A 17,425-nucleotide genomic window follows, 5' to 3' on the forward strand; every position below is an offset into this window, starting at 1 on the left:
TATTTTTCAACCTACAACCTTCCTGAGGTTTAAAGCTGTGTATATATAACATTATCTAATGTGTGTACTGTACATCTTTTTTACTTCCGTTATGTTTGCTGTAATGGTAAATGTCCCTCCTGGGGATTAATAGTTATATTTTATATTTTCTCACAGTTACTTATTACATTTACTGTAATTTTGAGCATTTTTGAGGTGAATGAACTTCACTATGTCTTTGAGTGTTTGCATGTTTTGCTGCTCCACTACATGTCAGTGGATACATTTGTTTGACAGCTATAGCTGAGCATCAGACTGAGTTGCCTTCTCGTTTCACTTTATACTTTCTATTTGAACGTGAGAAGTGGGGGGCGAGGATCGGACGGTCATGTGACTGAACTATCTACATCTGCTGATGAAAACCATGAGATCTGATTGAAAGCTCCAGAAAAAGGGACTTGTAATAAATACTGTTGCTCCACTAACACAAACAACAACAATAAGCTGCTACTGTGTATTAGTAATAATAGCATAAATCAAATCTAATTTATTTATATAGCCCAATATCACAAATTACACATTTGTCTCAGGACAAGAGATCGATTTGGTCGCAGATATAATTACAACGCCATTTTCAAGACAAACTTTTCAAGAAAAGCTAGACATTGTGAGAAGAGAACAGCCAACCCCGATGCTAGCGAGACTATCACAGGGTTTGTCCGCCACTTTCAAATCACTAACTACGAGCGGTACCCCCGGCTCACAGCCTCCGAGAGGCACTGCACATTGTACTGCTGGGAATGCCTGCTATTTACAACTGATCGATTTGGTGTTTGGAGCCACACAGGGTTTGGGAACTTGAGTTGTCTAACCAAGGCAGCAGCGAGACACCAAAGCACGGCTGGGCACTTACAAGCAACGGTGCTTTTGAAAACCTTTGGGACACCCAAGTGGATCTACAGCACAACGAACAAGTGCGCAGGGAAACGGAGCTCCACAACGAAAGGGTGAACCAAAATAGGGAAATGCGGATTTATTGATTAGAAATGCTTCCGAAATATAAATATAACTCTGTTGTACTTAACTATGTTAAGGTGATGCAACGCCCGGTTATACATGGCGTCATAATGATGGTATTAAGAGGTGGAATAATTCAGGTAGGACTGTGTAGGACATCACTGAAGGCCTAGGTGGGAAATGCACGGCCCGCCACTACATAAATGCATACAGATAGAGAGGGAGAGGAGGGGAGAGGGAGGGGAGGAGAGAGGAAGAGAAGGAGGAAAGCAGAGAGGTGTCTCCCGGCAGTCTAAGCCTATAGCAGCATAACTAGGGGCTGATCCCAGGTAAACCTGAGCCAGCCCTAACTATAAGCTTTATCAAAAAGGAAAGTCTTTAGCCTGCTCTTAAATGTGGAGAGGGTGTCTGCCTCCCGTACACAAACTGGAAGCTGGTTCCACTGGAGAGGAGCTTGATAGCTGAAGGCTCTGGCTCCCATTATACATAACTGTCACCAAAGTCCTTTTCTATACATAATAAATACTTTTAATTTTCCTACTTCAAGTAAAGTTTTGCTGATAAAACAGCTTTACTTTTACTTTACTTTGAACACAACACAGACATTTGATCATCTTATATAGTTGTTATGGCGAACTTGTTAGCATACAGCCATCTATTTACACATTCAGCGGACTAAGAGTAAAATCTGCATAAATATGGAATCGTGTTTATTTAGCCAATGTAAGTTCATTATTCACTGCTAAATGGTCCATTACGATCCCCAACTGTGTCTGTCTGCAGGTGTAAAGTAGGGTTTTACAGCTTTACAAGAGTAGAGTCAACCAAAACAGCAAAGTTGTGGACCGGACAATTAAATAAAGAGTTAAAAGATGCTATAAAGCTCTGTAGAGCTGATGGAAACTGCCGAGTTGGTGATAATTATCTGTGAGTTTGTTACTATGACACTTTTCATGGAAATATTTGACCCATTGTTAAAACAAGTATATTGATTTTAGCAGCTTTAAGTAAAAAGGTATGAACACTTCTTCCCTAAATTGCATTCCAATTACATTTCCAGGGAAACGTGTTTTCTCCCGAATAACGGTCGCAGTTTTAAACACGTGGTTGACATTGTAATTGAAACAAAACAAAAATGCAACAAAACTACTTGGTTATGTTTAGGCAACAAAGTTATTTGTTGAGTTTAGTAAAACATCATGGTTTGGCTTAAAATAAATCTTTCTTTAAGATAAGGATTATATTTATTATATTGCCTTATTTATTTAAAATAAGGCAATATTGACTTTTGGTATCACACGGGACACAAACACGACTCTCCTGAGAGAAAGTCCTGTGTGTGGTTTACCAACCATCCACCCCTGCCTTCACAGACAGAATAATTCGGGAGAAAATATAAAGGCTACTCAAACCTAACATACAAACATAATTGACAATGCAGTTTCGTTTTATGGGAATTTAATTTTTAGGAGACCAGGCTGAATAATAAATTATCAACATGAATGATGATACAGATGATGAAGTCTCTGAGCACCTACAGCAGTAATGTATCGTGGAGCCTCTGATAATGCCAAACACTGGTGCCCAAAAGACATCAAATCAAGGTCATCAGGTGTCAGCTCACAGAAAGAGGTTCCCCCGAGGGGACTGACGCACCGGTCCCAGCTGGGAAAATCAGAGCTGGTAGGGAGTGAGACAGGTCGGGCAGCAGGCTGTGCGTCAGCGTGCAGCAGCTGGGGTGTCCCATCACAGCCAACACCTCCAGCTGTTCAGTATTACGCTCTGTTACTAACACTGACACGCAAGAACCACAACAATGAGTCTTCTGAGCAGTCAGCAGCTGCAAAGCCAATAAGAGCAGCCGCTTATGACGTCTTAGAATTCATGTCACACTGATCCACCACCTGAGGATGGAGGAGAATTAATGTCCACTATTGCCTGTTAGCTGTGCTTCCCATGGGTATCTGTTAGGGGGCGTCACTCTCTAGTGGTGTTTACGATGTTTCAAAAATGAATATTGATATCATATTAATATTGCACAAATAATAATATTGTGTAAATAATCCAGCGGCTCTTTAATAATTTCTCTTTCTTTCCATTCTCAATTTGTCTGCCTTCCCCAAAGCCCCACACACAAATGAGTGCAATTCAGAGACATAATACAACATTTAAAATAATTATTTTGACCACGATAATGGTGTAGTTAAAATCTGATATAGTGCAGCCCTAGTATCTGAAGAGAAGTCCTTCATTGTCACACGTTTATATTTCATGGAACAAGAACCAAAAAATGTGTAGGGATGATCTAAACCAGGGGTGAGGAACCTTTTTCCTATCAAGGGCCATTTTCTTTTTACAACATCCTTCGAGGGCCATACTAATTATTGAACTCATAACCTCTGCAAAAAAATTTTTTAAGACACAGCCCATTAATTTCACTTTTCTTTTATGCTTTTCAAAAAAGCAACTTTTTTTATCCATGTATATTTCTGTTTTATCAGAAATCAGCAATCCTTTATTAGTCCCACAACGGGGAAATGTATCTTGTCACAGCAAAATAACATATGAAGTAAAAAGGCAGTACACAATAATTAAATAGAATAAAAAATAATATAAGTACCAAGAGGTTGGTAGAAAATAAAGTGGGTATTGCAGATGGCAGTGATAATTGCACAGCAGTGGTGGAACAGTCTGTTCTTGGTGTGGTGGTCTACCTCTCTATCTCTCCATGTTTGTATGTTACGCTCTGGAGAGAGCCGCTTGTTGGGCCAAACTCCGCCGAAGAGCGTTAACTTTATCCAAACGCACTCGTCCTTTCAGCTCGTGCAGTTCGGTATGTTTCGTGCAGTAATGAGATTATTTTTCATCACCGCAAGTACGTCCACACAAACTACAGGACTGAATATTAGAATATTGTGATAAAGTTCTTTATTTTCTGTAATGCAATTAAAAAAACAAAAATGTCATGCATTCTGGATTCATTACAAATCAACTGAAATATTGCAAGCCTTTTATTATTTTAATATTGCTGATTATGGCTTACAGCTTAAGAAAACTCAAAAATCCTATCTCAAAAAATTAGAATAGTTCCTCAGACCAAGTAAAAAAAAAAGATTTATAACAGCAAAACAAAATCAAACATTTGAAAATGTCCATTAATGCACTCAGTACTTGGTTGGGAATCCTTTTGCACGGATTACTGCATCAATGCGGCGTGGCATGGAGGCAATCAGCCTGTGGCATTGCTGAGGTGTTATGGATGCCCAGGATGCTTCAATAGCGGCCTTTAGCTCATTAGCATTGTTGGGTCTGGTGTCTTTCAGCTTCTTCTTCACAATACCCCACATATTCTCTATGGGGTTCAGGTCAGGGGAATTGGCAGGCCAATCAAGGACAGTAATGCCATGGTCAGTACACCAGTTACTGGTGGTTTTGGCACTGTGGGCAGGTGCCAGATCATGCTGGAAAATGAATTCCTCATCTCCATAGAGCTTTTCAGCAGACGGAAGCATGTAGTGCTCTAAAATCTCTTGGTACACAGCTGCATTTACTCTGGGCTTGATGAAACACAGTGGACCAACACCAGCAGCTGACATGGCTCCCCAAACCATCGCTGACTGTGGGAACTTCACACTGGATTTCAAGCAACTTGGATTTTGCTCCTCTCCAGCCTTTCTCCAGACTCTGGCGCCTTGACTTCCAAATGAAATACAAAACTTGCTTTCGTCTGAAAAGAGGACTTTGGACCACTCTGCAACTGTCCAGTGCTTCTTTTCCATAGCCCAAGTCAGACGCTTCTTCCGTTGTCTTGAGTTCAGAAGTGGCTTGACCATGGGAATACGGCTATTGTAGCCCATTTCCCGGACACGTCTGTGAACAGTGGCTTTTGATACCTGGACTCCAGCTTCAGTCCACTGTCTTTGAAGCTCCCCCAAATTCTGGAAGCGACTCTTCTTCACAATGCTGTTAAGGCTGCGGTCATCTCTCTTGGTTGTGCAGCGTTTCCTGCCACATTTCCCCCTTCCAACAGACTTTTTGTGGATGTGCTTTGAAACTGCACTCTGTGAACAGCTTGCTCTTTGAGACATTTCTTTTTGTGTCTTACCCTCCTGATGGAGGGTGTCAATGATGGTCCTCTGGACAGCAGTCAGATCAGCAGTCTTCCCCATACTTGTGATTTAGTTTACTGAACCAAGCTGAGTGTTGTTCAAGGTTCAGGAAACCCTTGCAGGTGTTTCGAGTTAGACGATTCAAGTGATTCGTTGAACACCCTACTAGTATACTTTTTCAGGATATTCTAATATTTAGAGATAGGATATTTGAGTTTTCTTAAGCTGTATGCCATAATCAGCAATATTAAAATAATAAAAGGCTTGCAATATTTCAGTTGATTTGTAATGAATCCAGAATGCATGACATTTTTGTTTTTTTAATTGCATTACAGAAAATAAAGAACTTTATCACAATATTCTAATTTTCTGAGACAGTCCTGTAGGCTCACTGGCCTTTTACTTCCACAAAGAAATAATCGTTTGTCCAATTTCTCCTGGAAAGTGTGATATTCCACATCCACCTTTATCTGTTCTACACTCGCCACGCTGCGTTCACTGATGTCAACGACTCGTTTAATATTGAAGTTTTTTTACATGACGTGACCACGTGATGCCACGTTCCGCTCGTGTTGTGTTCAAGGACCCTGACCTTGGCCAGGAAAAACAGTTAGTCACCCGTTTTGTTTGCGTGCGTTTTACGAATTACCTCGAGGGCCGGATCAAATGGTCTCGCGGGCCGTATACGGCCCGGAGGCCGGAGGTTCCCCACCCCTGATCTAAACTGAGATACAAACAAGACAACATGCTTGAGGTAAAAACACACTTTTGAAAACACAGGTTTTGACTCCCTGCTATTGAAAGGCTATGAGTCATTTTCAGATTTAACCAGCCGCCATTATCCATCAATGACCTGCAGTAGGCACATGCCAAATCCCAAAACTACCACTTATAACAAAGATCAGAGGTGAAGACCTTCCTACACAGAGCAGAACATCTCATTCATGAGGAGGAGGAACGCTTGAGGGCGACCAGGGAAGGCACTGCTACATCACCGGGGGGGAAACAGAAACATGTCAGTAGGACTCTCTTATGTGGCTTTAACACATAAAGACCTCTGCTGCTACGCTCCAATGAGAGGACTCCCCCTGAGAGGAAGACTGGAGTGGTGTTTGACATCACATGCAACATCAAAGAAACGAGGAGGACTCTGGACAAGAGACAACGTCAGCTGTCTGTGAACACAAGAACAGAGTCTGGCGCATGTTAGACTTTAAAGGTCAAAGGTCATCGACCAGGAGACCATTTTTGAACACGATTTCCCTGCCATATACAACCATGTGTTATGATGTGACTTAAGTTTTATACTTGAGAAGACTTGAGCGTACGCTATCCTAAAGAAGACTGTCAGATTTATTGTAGTATTGCAGAAAATGACTCCAGAGCTGTAACTTTATTTTGTCAAAATCAAAAGTCTACGGTGTGTGTCATGGCTTGCCGAGTCAAAACAAAAGTTGGTTTGTATGTTGACATTTTAACAAGCAGAACATTTTGTCCCAAAAGAAAGTACAGGCTGGAAAGTTTGGCCAGACATCTCAGAATGTAGAAATATAATAATTGACCGTTCAGTATTGATCATCAATCATAGCTGTTCAAATCTATCCGACTACAATCCTGCTGCGGTTATTATGCTGGGCCAATCTTCTACACTGATGAAGAAGATGATATTTGTATATATTATGATGTATTAAATTATTTATTTAAATCAAGGAAAAATCCAAACTTTAAAAAGGGAAAATCACATCGACAGATTGCCAGTTAAATTGCAGCTCAAACAATCCACAACACCGATACAAACTCTCTGGTTTAGTTGGAAGTAAGACGATATTTTCAGTAATGTGTATTTGTTGATTTTATTTTGTCTGCAACTCTGTGTAAACTTTGTGAAGCAGTTGCTGACCTCACAGCAACACAGTGAGCAAATCTATTTTCAGCAAACAGCTTAGAAGCGAGCAGAATAAAAAGACAACATAATCACACAGGATTACTGAGAATTCAGTGTTATAAGAGTCTCCTTGTCGAGGCTGCGCTGCTTTCATGATGTGTGAAAGATCTAATCCTGTGCTCCTCACAGAGCAGCAGAGAAAGGTGTCAGTGCTGTGAAAGCCGAGCCCAGAGGTTCTGCTCAAAAGGCTGCTTTATTATTGCTTTATATACAGGTGGGTGTCGCAATGAGACGAAATGTGGGGTTTAAAGTTTCATATTTAACAATAAGCACTGCAGCTAATTGAAAGATGTCAACCGATAGTTAATATTGATGCGATTCCCTGAAGACAAAGGTGAGATGTCAATATTTAGTTCTTATAGTTGGATCTCCCACCCAATATTATTATTTTACAAATGTATCGATGTCAGTAAAACCTTGGCTCATACGACATGAATACATTTGTATATCGACATCTAATAATGAAACACATATTAATATCTTTAAACATCTCTAATTTGACAATAAATAACTGACAAATTAAAAATCATGCGGTTAATAAATCTGAATGTAAATGCCAATCAATAATAAATGTGCAAAAACTGAACAATTGAAAAGAAACACAGCATTTTATATTGCCAAATAGATCATCAGACCTCAACCACATCAATTAATCTCTTGGTCTCAAAACAAAGACAAATTGATTTCATTCTCTACGTGGGATAAAACACGTTGCTCTTTTCTGTGGGAAAGGCAGTTTTAATTGCTCACCGCTGATAACAAGATGCAGCCCATTACCACAGCGGTGATAAATTACAGGCAGCAGCGCCCTGGAATTAATGAAATATTACATCTGGGAAGATTGAAGTTATCTCTTCTGGGCTTAATGTTAATGTCAAGTCTAATTGTCACATGTAACTAAACTGAGATTACAAAGCCTGGTACTATACCAGTGTCATTTAAACTGAACTAACATGTTTATTAGTATTAGAACAATGATGTGTTTTTTATTGCTTTGGCTCTGTGCTGCAGTAATTAGATTTAAAATTAAAATAGTCACTGAGGTTAATGTTCTTTCATCTTAAAAAGGAGTCTTTACACTGTATGTATCTTACCAACATTTAAAACACATATTGTTACATACATAACGTGAGTGGTTTACTTGTCATTGTCACCTTCTTAGTACTGATGGGACTTTCATTAGTTTTGGAATAATTAAAAGTTTGACTGTTTACCGTTTACTGTTTCTATACTATGTAAAGTAAAATGTTGAGTATTTGCCTATTTTAATTTCATGCTACTTTATACTTCTACAAATGTTGTTAAATAACTGTTACCTGTTACTTAAGTAAAAAGCAGCATTTTAGTCAAATAAATAATAATGATTTAAAAAAGGTTTGACCTGATGATGGCGCTACATGAAAATATAAATGTCAGTTATCCACTCATATGTGGCAACGGCAGTTAATTCAAGAGTTGTTGAGACCTTTCACTCAAAACCACAAATAGCGACCTTATGGAGGCGCTAGAGCAGGGGTGTCCAACATACGGCCCGCGGGATGACTTTGCAAAGTGTTGCAAAAAAGTTGTCACACAGTATTATGACAGCATACACAGTTGAAGCTGACTTGGTGGGAGACACTGTGAAGTGGTGACCCTGCTCATTTTCCTGGTCTAAAGGCCCTGTCACACATATCCGTATGACAGAAACATGCCGGCGTATATGAAAATTAGCTCAAAATTGGTCAAGATTTTCACAGACTCAGCATTCAACAACGCACCCCAGCGTAACACAGCGTGCGCGTAACAAATACGTCTTATGCCTTACCTTATATCAACGTACACCAGCGTGTTGCCGATATTTTGTATACGCCATATTTTTGTATATGTTATGCATTCGTTGGGCATTCGTCCGATACATTTTGTATTAGTAAGTGATGCTCTATCAACAGGTTAGACATGGATATCTGTAAATGTTCACTTTTCTGATCCGATGAAAAGTTGGACGTATTTGGAGCTATTTTACATTTCCGACATACGGATATGTGTGACAGGGCCTTAAAAGATGTGTGTGCGACCGGAGTTAATGCTGAGATGAAGCGGTACAAAGACATAATTATGGGATTGCTGCGGTAGTTTGAGCAACGGTTTCAGGTCTTTGGTGAACTTGAACAGTTTTTCACTCGCCATTCACAGTCAAGGCTTCTGATCCGCTTGTCGACATCCAAAGTGTGATTCAGATTTGAAAGACAAATTTGCCTTGGCAGGCTTGGACACCTTTTATCAGCATCTCTTGCCCACATTGACAGCCCTCGCTGCAAAGGTTTTGTGCATGTTGGGAACTACCTACCTTTGTGAACAACTTTTCTCTGTAATGAGCATCAATAAAACAAAGCTGTGCTCACACAAAAACCACTTAAATTACATCCTGAAATTGGGTGCTACTCAGGATTCGACGCCTCATATTGATGCACTTGTGAAGGCTAAAAGGTTATTATTTATAGGTTATAGGTTATTATGCTATAATTTTACTGGTTCGGCCCACTTGAGATCAAATTGGGATGAACTGAAATGAGTTTGACGCCCCTGTGCTAGAGGAATTGTCAGGGGATCGCCATGAAATTGCATGGCGCCTAGCATGTCCAACGAGGACTACAATATATACACAACGTTTATCTGATGTGAATGTAAACGCTCTCAAATTATAGCTGGGTCAACACTTTAACCTTACAGTCATTGTACTATGGGTTAGTATAATGTGCTGTAAAGAGCTATTACAGTAGTACCTTTTGTATAAGCAGCTGTGTATTATGATCCTCTCGTGTTTATCTGTGAGTGGTGCAATCATCAGAATAGAATGTGCTGAGTTTCACAGAGCGTGTAGTCTTGGTTGATAGTGAGGAGGATGTGGCTGAGATGATGGATAGATTAACTTCCCTCCGGCTTTCAACTATCATATTACCTGAGACGAACTCAGAGGCCTTGTGAAATAAAAAGGCCATAAAAGGTAACGCGAGTCCCTCAAAATGCACTCTTCATCCTCTCAGAATGCACACAGAGCAAACATACGTGAGTCGGCTGGAGAGGAAATGGACAAAGAACATTATGAGCCGGTCAATATGGACCACCCTCACTCGCTCTTATTACAAACTTCCAGATTCACATCTACACTGCTGCGTAGAACTTCAGAGAGCCTGATTCATTTACAAATATTGGGTGGTGAGAGACAGACGTGATGAACTGGCAGGCAGAGCGCGGTCATCTTCAGATGGCAGCTGTGACTCAGAGATGACGGCTGTTCCACAGTGACAGCCTGCAAATTCCACCTGGACGAGAAGCTAAAATAAACACTATTTGTATTGGGACTGGCATGCAATAAGAACACTACACTTCCACTGCGGGACTCTCTGAATACACCATTCAAAATCCAAAAGCAGGCAAACAGAAATTAGAGAATCAGCCCCTCTCTTTCTGGACAAAATGTATTTTTCTCTTTTTGACAGATGAAAGCTCCTGGCCCTTTGCCTGGAAACTCGTGGTGACACTCGATACTTTCTGTCACAATTACTTTATTAAGCACTCTGCTGCTTTTGTTGCGAAGCCATTAGACATAGCCTTTTATCAAACGCTTACAAATGGCTCATATCCCCTTGTGGAAGAAATGAGAGCAAAATGATTTTAATTTACAACATAGAAACATTTACAGAAGTGTATCTTGTTCATCGTGATTAAAATGAGAAACTAAGATCGATTTTATTTTAGGGGGTTTCTATGTTAAAATCATAAATACATGTCAAACACTTAAATTGTGACATGATCTTTGAATAATTTATTATTCACTTAATGAGCACTTTCTCCACATTGTAGGATTCTTAATAGTGTGATGAATGGATGATTTATTTATTTTTGCCCATACATATATTTGGACCCCGTTCTTCAGTTTAATATACAGCATGATTTACTGTATATGGATTTACACACCTGCAACCTTTTAAACACTCGTGTTTTGAGGACCTTTGAGTGCAAACATTGAACAGTGTGTGGGAGCACTTCAGTTCATCAGCACAGCATTTTCTCTATTTTCAGCATTTTGGTACAATTTCACAACATATGTATAAATGAGAAGTGAAAACAAACTGCTTGACTGAAAGAAACATGTATCGACTTTAACTGGGAGCTGAATAAATAAACTACATTTGTTATGGTTTCTAATTCTTAACAACAAAACCAAAGTGTGGAGTAACAGGTAATAAGCTAAATCAACACAAAGATTCACTACATTAACCTATTTTTGTTGTTCATTATCATATTTGTGAACCGATTACATGATTCATAAGGCCTCCACAGAAACATGGTCAAATCTATTGGATTTTCATGAGCTTGTATTTTGTGATTGGTGTTGACTGTACTTTTTAACACAGCATTACTCATCCCAAACCCCACACTGTACATCTATTTGGATTTCTGTTGTTGTGGCTAAGAGTTTAACAGGGATTTAAACCTCTCTGGAGTGACTACATAGGATGAAAAATACTGTATATTCTGGTTTGTGAGTGAGTTTTTGAGAAGACTAAAAGAGGAAAAATATATTTTAAGAAAAGAAAATTGGTTAATTTTCGCAATTATTATTTTTACTACACATACAGTCGTGGGCTTTGTGGGAGCCCAACAATGAGGAAGTAAAGCCAACATTTAAAACATACCTGAATAGTCCCCTCATATGTGATTGTTGAACATCTCATTACCAAATGACAGGTATTAATAAACTGGATTACCAGTCTCCACTGTTCTAGGGAGGATTTTCACAATGTTTGGAACTGAGGTCCCCCACTCACAGTCGGTGTTCCAGGTCACCCCAAAAGTGTTGGATGGGGTTAAGGTCAGGGCTCTGTGTGCTCCCCAACCAGTACCATTGTATGACTCCCCTTGTCCGAACCAAAAGTATACTAAAGTGTGTGGAGAGGGGTGTTCACATACTTCTTGCCATATGGTGCTCTTGTGTTTTAATTTTAATACGTCAGAATTGATGTTGTAACACAATGAAAATAGTTGGGAAACCACTTTGTGACAGTGGTTGCACAGTTTGGTTATTATAGTATCCGTTTGTATTTAGTTCCTTTTGTTTCAGTTGTGTCATCACTTTTCCCACATGTTGTGTTTTTACTGACTATCTGCTTCCTAACCAACTCAAACAAATCAGCACAAAAGCAGCAGTATGTTTGGGGTTTGTATGATTTTCTGTAAGAGGTTAACTGTTGTTTAAAACATGAGCAAGTCAATGTGATATGGAGGATGTTCAATGTGCTTCTCTTTTTAAGATGTTCGGATTCAAGCCCTGGTTGATGCATAGGTGAGTCTACGTCTGTTCCAGTTAACAGTCAATGAAACAGACCATATGAACTCTGGCCAGAAAGCAGACTTGTCCTAAAAAAAAAAACACATTTTCCATATCAACTACATCAAGCCTAAACTCAACCTGCCAAAAAACATACCAGACTGGTTTCAAACTCCAAGAAATCCAATGTTTACTTAACATTAGAAATCAGTCACACGGATATTAGTGTTACTAGATCCAAATGACGTTGGTCGATTATAGTATAGATATATATAGCAGTATAGTTATTGAGTTAATTATCTTAGAGAAATAAAGCTAATTAAAATGTAATTGAGCTGCTGACCCTTCACACACCAGACCAGAAGTTAGACTACAACATCGTGTTTAAAGAAACCCTAATAGTGAGGGTAAAACATAAAAACATCGACAGGCAAAGTGTCAATACAAACGCAGATAGATCACATACAGCACACTTCATGTTAGGCTACCTGTACCTGTTGTAGGCTGATTGGCTGAACTTATAGGGACAACATGTGCGCTCCCCCCCACCACTTGCTGGTTTTATGGTCTTATGTGCCCATTAAAGCGCACAGTTGAGTACACTCACCCTGGCTGCTCTGGACGAGTACGGATCATCAAACAAGGCCCAGACTTTCGGCTGCAAAACTTCGCAGCAGCTCCTCGACCTGTCGGGACAGTCCTCGATGCCGAACCGTCTCGGCGTCTCTCTGTCGTCGTCGGTCTCCGGATCCGGTGGTTCAAATGTCTCCAAAGCTTCCTCTGCGTCCCGGTGCTGCCGGTAGGTCATCCAGCAGCACGGCTCCACGTCGGTCTCGTCAATCCCCCAAAACGCCAGCTCCTCCTCGAAGAGCGGCCCGCAGACGTCGGCCGGGCAGTGCAGCTTGCCGGTTCGGTAGTAGTTCAGCACGTAGGCGAAGATGCCCGGGTGTCTGTCGAAGAATAACTCGGCACTCGGGGGCGCAGCTCCAGAGTCTGAGCTGACCTGCGGGTCCGGGTCTGCTAGCCATGCCAGGCGGGTCCCCGGTAGGGTCCTGAGGGTGCTCTTGTACGTTTCATGTCGAGTGCCGCCAACGTTGATGCTAATTTTGTCCGAGTCTTCCCCTCTGTACATCTCTTCCTTCAGACATGTTTTAGACGGAGGTTTGTTGCCTGACTTGCGCCCCCGGTAAGACGAAACACACACCGAGCTTATCATTTAGAGACAGGGACCTTCTGGCTGCTCGCCCCTCCGTTACAAACTGTTGTCCACTCGTACAAAAATCAGAAAATTATAGCAAAGTGAGCCCTCATTTCAGACCCCAGTCCTATATTCAATACAATTCAATTCAATTCAATACTGACCTGTGTGTGTGTCAGTTACCCAAAAAATATCAGCCTAATGGAGACAGCGCCAAAGTGAGACGCTCAATAAAAACCACCTGTTACAAAACTCCGTCTGCTGTCGCAACAAAACGCAGGTGGCCAGGCTCTGAAGGCTTTAAATGTCGAATAGATTTCACAAATGGAACTTGATTTAATGCTTCCAGATGTTGCACTTATTTCCCGCTCATTTTGCAATAATTACTAATTACGCACAGTCGCCTATGTGCCTGTAGAATGAAACACTTAGCCTGAAGTATTGTGTCACTCGTCACCGCCGTTTTGACTAATATTATCCAAATTCGGCAACGTGAAAATCCCAAACTATTCCTGATAACTTTTCTCTTCTCCACAAAGGATGACAAGGCTTGACAAATGAGCCAGTCGCGCATTTATTCACGAGCGTTGAGATATTCCTCCAGTTCTTTCTGCTCAGCTCGCGTGCCAGATGTGGGGTTGTTTTCCAGCTGGGGATCTGTTGCTTTCTTCACAAGTAGCCTCTCTTCCCTTAGCGACACAGCCCGGATGGATGGTGCGTTCAACAACAGCCTCGACAGTTTAACTCTTTGGCTGCTGCTGGGGGTTGGTGCATAACTGAACCACTCCCTCAGCTCACGCGCGCGCGTGTGTGCGTGTGCGTGTGTGTGTCAACCCTCAATTAAAATAAATTGTAGGCAATAATTGTTTGCATTGCAATAATGTGAAGGTGAACTGGAAGTATCTTTCAGTTGATTTTGCTGTCATTTTCAGGAGTATTATTATTATTGTTATTATCAGGCCTCCAGTGTGTTTAGAGTCCCATGATGTTTCCGACACATATAAAGACTGCCACCTAGTGGCTCCTTCAGTGAACAACATGCTCAGTGAGCCTGTTGAATGAAATAAATAAAGAATTTTTACCTCAGTAGCTTGCTCCTTATGTCTGCCCGAGGCTATATTAGCAGCTACTAGTATAACACACCTGAATCGCCAGATCAACTGTCGGTGGTCGAGTTGCATTGTGGGTAATCTAGGAACCAGGTTTAGGAGGAAGAAGAATGCTGGGGGGGAAAAAAATCTGGATTTGAAGTAGGTGGAATAGCCTACTTTATTTAAAAACATATTTTCACAAACTTTGACGTTCAGTAACCTGTCGAAAGTAAAATAACATGTTATGCAGAGGACCCTCTCAGTGTTATTTCTTTATAGGGCATTATTGATCGTTACCAGTGGTGATATGTAAAACCTAAGATCCTGCACACCACACAGGTCTTTTCACTTATGTTGCCTAATTAGACATCTTCTCAGGACTGTGTGGGTACAAACAAAGTCATATAGAGTTTGGTGGCATTACATAATTCCCAGCAAAGCGCCACCCAATTTACACCTGCAAGAGGTTTAATCAGCCAGATTATTGAAAACACCTGTGTAGGTGTGCAGAGACTTGCATTTGCAAAGTAACTACAGCTATCAAATACATGTAATGGAGTATAAAGTAAAATATATGTAATACTAGTACAGAGTTATATCAACAAATCAGTGGAGACATTTCAACTATGGGCCAGTGCATGAGAAGATCTAGGTTGCTCAGGAGAAAATGGATATTGTGCAGAAATAATCACTGTCATTTAGAACTAAGGACATTCAGTAAAATCTGTTCAATCAGTTCAGTCCTTGGTGTTCTCCAGAAGCCCACTCAGTTTGTGAAAAAAAAACACAAAATCAACTGTCCTACCACCTTCGTAGATAGGTGTAATGTAAAAGTTTCTCTTTCTCTCGCTCTCTCTCTTCTGGTCACTCAAATGGTGGCTCGCCAGACCAAAACACAGCATGGATGAGCAGCCGTGTTGCAAACAATCTAGAATCTTTCAAAACTCACAAAAAGACCCGACCAAGGGTGTCTTTTAAGAGGTGATGCTCTTGGAAACTTGTGGCAAAGGAAATCACATCAATTATGTTTCCCAAATAATTTATACGCAGCTACCTCTGCTAAGTCTCTTGTCCAAAAGAAAGAACTGCACTGTCACTTCCCGTTAGACACAGACACGGGATTGGGGCTAAACTTGGATTGGCTTGTTTTTAATCAGCATTTTAGATGGACAGGTGATTTAACTAATCACACTAGTTTGAGTGCTATCATGAATCTTGTTCTAAATCCCAATATCTTCTTTATCTATTGTGAATATTTAAGTTACTAATGAGTTATTTAATTATTAATAAAACTAATAAGTATTTATATTTGGTTCTTCTTCAGGTAAGTCAGTGTCATTCACGATGGTGTCGTCTTCAACTTGACTGTCCTGTCGTTTAATAGTATTTCTTTTCAGTGAGTTATCAATCTTGATGACTTCAACTTCAGATTCGGTTGATCTTTCTGTGTTTATGAGGACTCCAGGATGAGGAACATCTACTGTTGCTTGAGGGTCTTGTTCAGCTGAGGATTCAAATGAAAGAATCCCAGTAGGACTGCTTAATCCTTCATCCTCCATGTGGTTATTTCCATTCAGCTTGATTTAGTATGGGTACCAAGCACTTCCCCACACACTGAGTTTGCATTCCAGTACACAGGAACATCTTCATCTGACTCATATTGGTTGGTGTCTTCATCTCCTTCTTGTGCAGTAGGGTTCAAGCAAGTGTTCTGCCGGGTCCTTTTGCGTGGGACTGGCTCAGCCAGAGTTGGATGGTCCTCTGTTGCAGGGAGAAATCCGCAGGGCAATAGGAGATCTCTATATAATGTCCTCAGCGGCCCATCTTGTTTCTCGGGTCTCACTGTGTACACTGGAAGATCACCAGCCTGCTTTATCACCACGCGACTTGTCAGCAAGTGTGTGCTTCCCTCGAAGACGAACACTTCTTACCAGCACACGGTCACCAACTTTGAGTGAAGATTCTGTGATGCGTCGATCAAATCTGGCTTTGTTTCTTGCAGCATTTCTAGCAGCATTGCTGGATGCTAGTTGGTAACTCTCCTCCAGATGAGACTTCAAGTTGCGTACATAGTCTGAGTGAGATGTTTGGGTATGTTCACAGAGTGGGATACCAAATGCCAAGTTGATAGGTAACCTAGGTTGCCTCCTGAACATAAACTCATATAGGCTAAACCCAGAGACATCGTTCTTAGTGCAATTGTAGGCATGCACCAATGGTCGTACAAAATCATGCCAATACGCTTTGTCTCCTTCTTTCAAGGTTCCCAACATGCTTAAAAGCGTCCGGTTGAACCTTTCAACTGGGTTTCCCCTTGGATGGTATGGGGTTGTCCGAACCTTCTGAATCCCTGCCACCTCACAAAGCTCTTTGATTGTCTTTGATTCAAAGTCAATCAGCTCTTTGGGTAAAACCAGTTGGAATGTGGTATTTTCCCCTTCTTTCCTCCTTCGATAAACAATTCCCTCTTTCATCTCCAACCGAGGACATTCTCTCAACAGCAACGGAAGTTCAGGGAGCGCTTGTCGTGCAGTAGCTGGGGTTGTTTGCCCAGTCTCTAGTTGGAATAAGACTTCTCGAATACTGGGGTCAGCTGTCTGCTTTTCTTTTAACTCTGCCCTGGACATATGCTGGATAGTGGAAGTTCCCTCAGCATTTTCGTCCTCAAAGATGGAAGGAATGGAGTCTGCGTACATGGCAAGGGATTCAACGAGTGTGATGCAAGGGTCAAGGGATTGGTTTTGTGGATCATGGCGAAGTAGATGACATCCA

At 40.9% G+C, this 17,425-nt stretch overlaps 1 protein-coding gene across 2 annotated transcripts in view; it reads right to left on the bottom strand.

The window, feature by feature from the left end:
* The window catches only part of kcnc4 (potassium voltage-gated channel, Shaw-related subfamily, member 4), a 29,254-nt gene extending 14,953 nt beyond the window's left edge, over window positions 1–14,301 (bottom strand). The window contains exons 1-2 of one of the 2 annotated variants that reach the window (XM_029436245.1): window positions 13,727–14,301; window positions 12,972–13,623 (exon numbers count right to left, since the gene is read on the bottom strand). In XM_029436245.1, coding sequence (XP_029292105.1) covers window positions 12,972–13,580 — 609 coding nt within the window. In that variant the 5' untranslated portion in view covers window positions 13,581–13,623; window positions 13,727–14,301. Of the gene's footprint in view, window positions 1–12,971 lie in introns of both variants that reach the window. The other variant, XM_029436244.1, reaches the window with a different exon arrangement.
* Window positions 14,302–17,425: the final 3,124 nt, after the last annotated feature.

Source organism: Cottoperca gobio, chromosome 7, assembly GCF_900634415.1.
Source record: "Cottoperca gobio chromosome 7, fCotGob3.1, whole genome shotgun sequence".
Taxonomy (NCBI): Eukaryota; Metazoa; Chordata; class Actinopteri; order Perciformes; family Bovichtidae; genus Cottoperca; species Cottoperca gobio.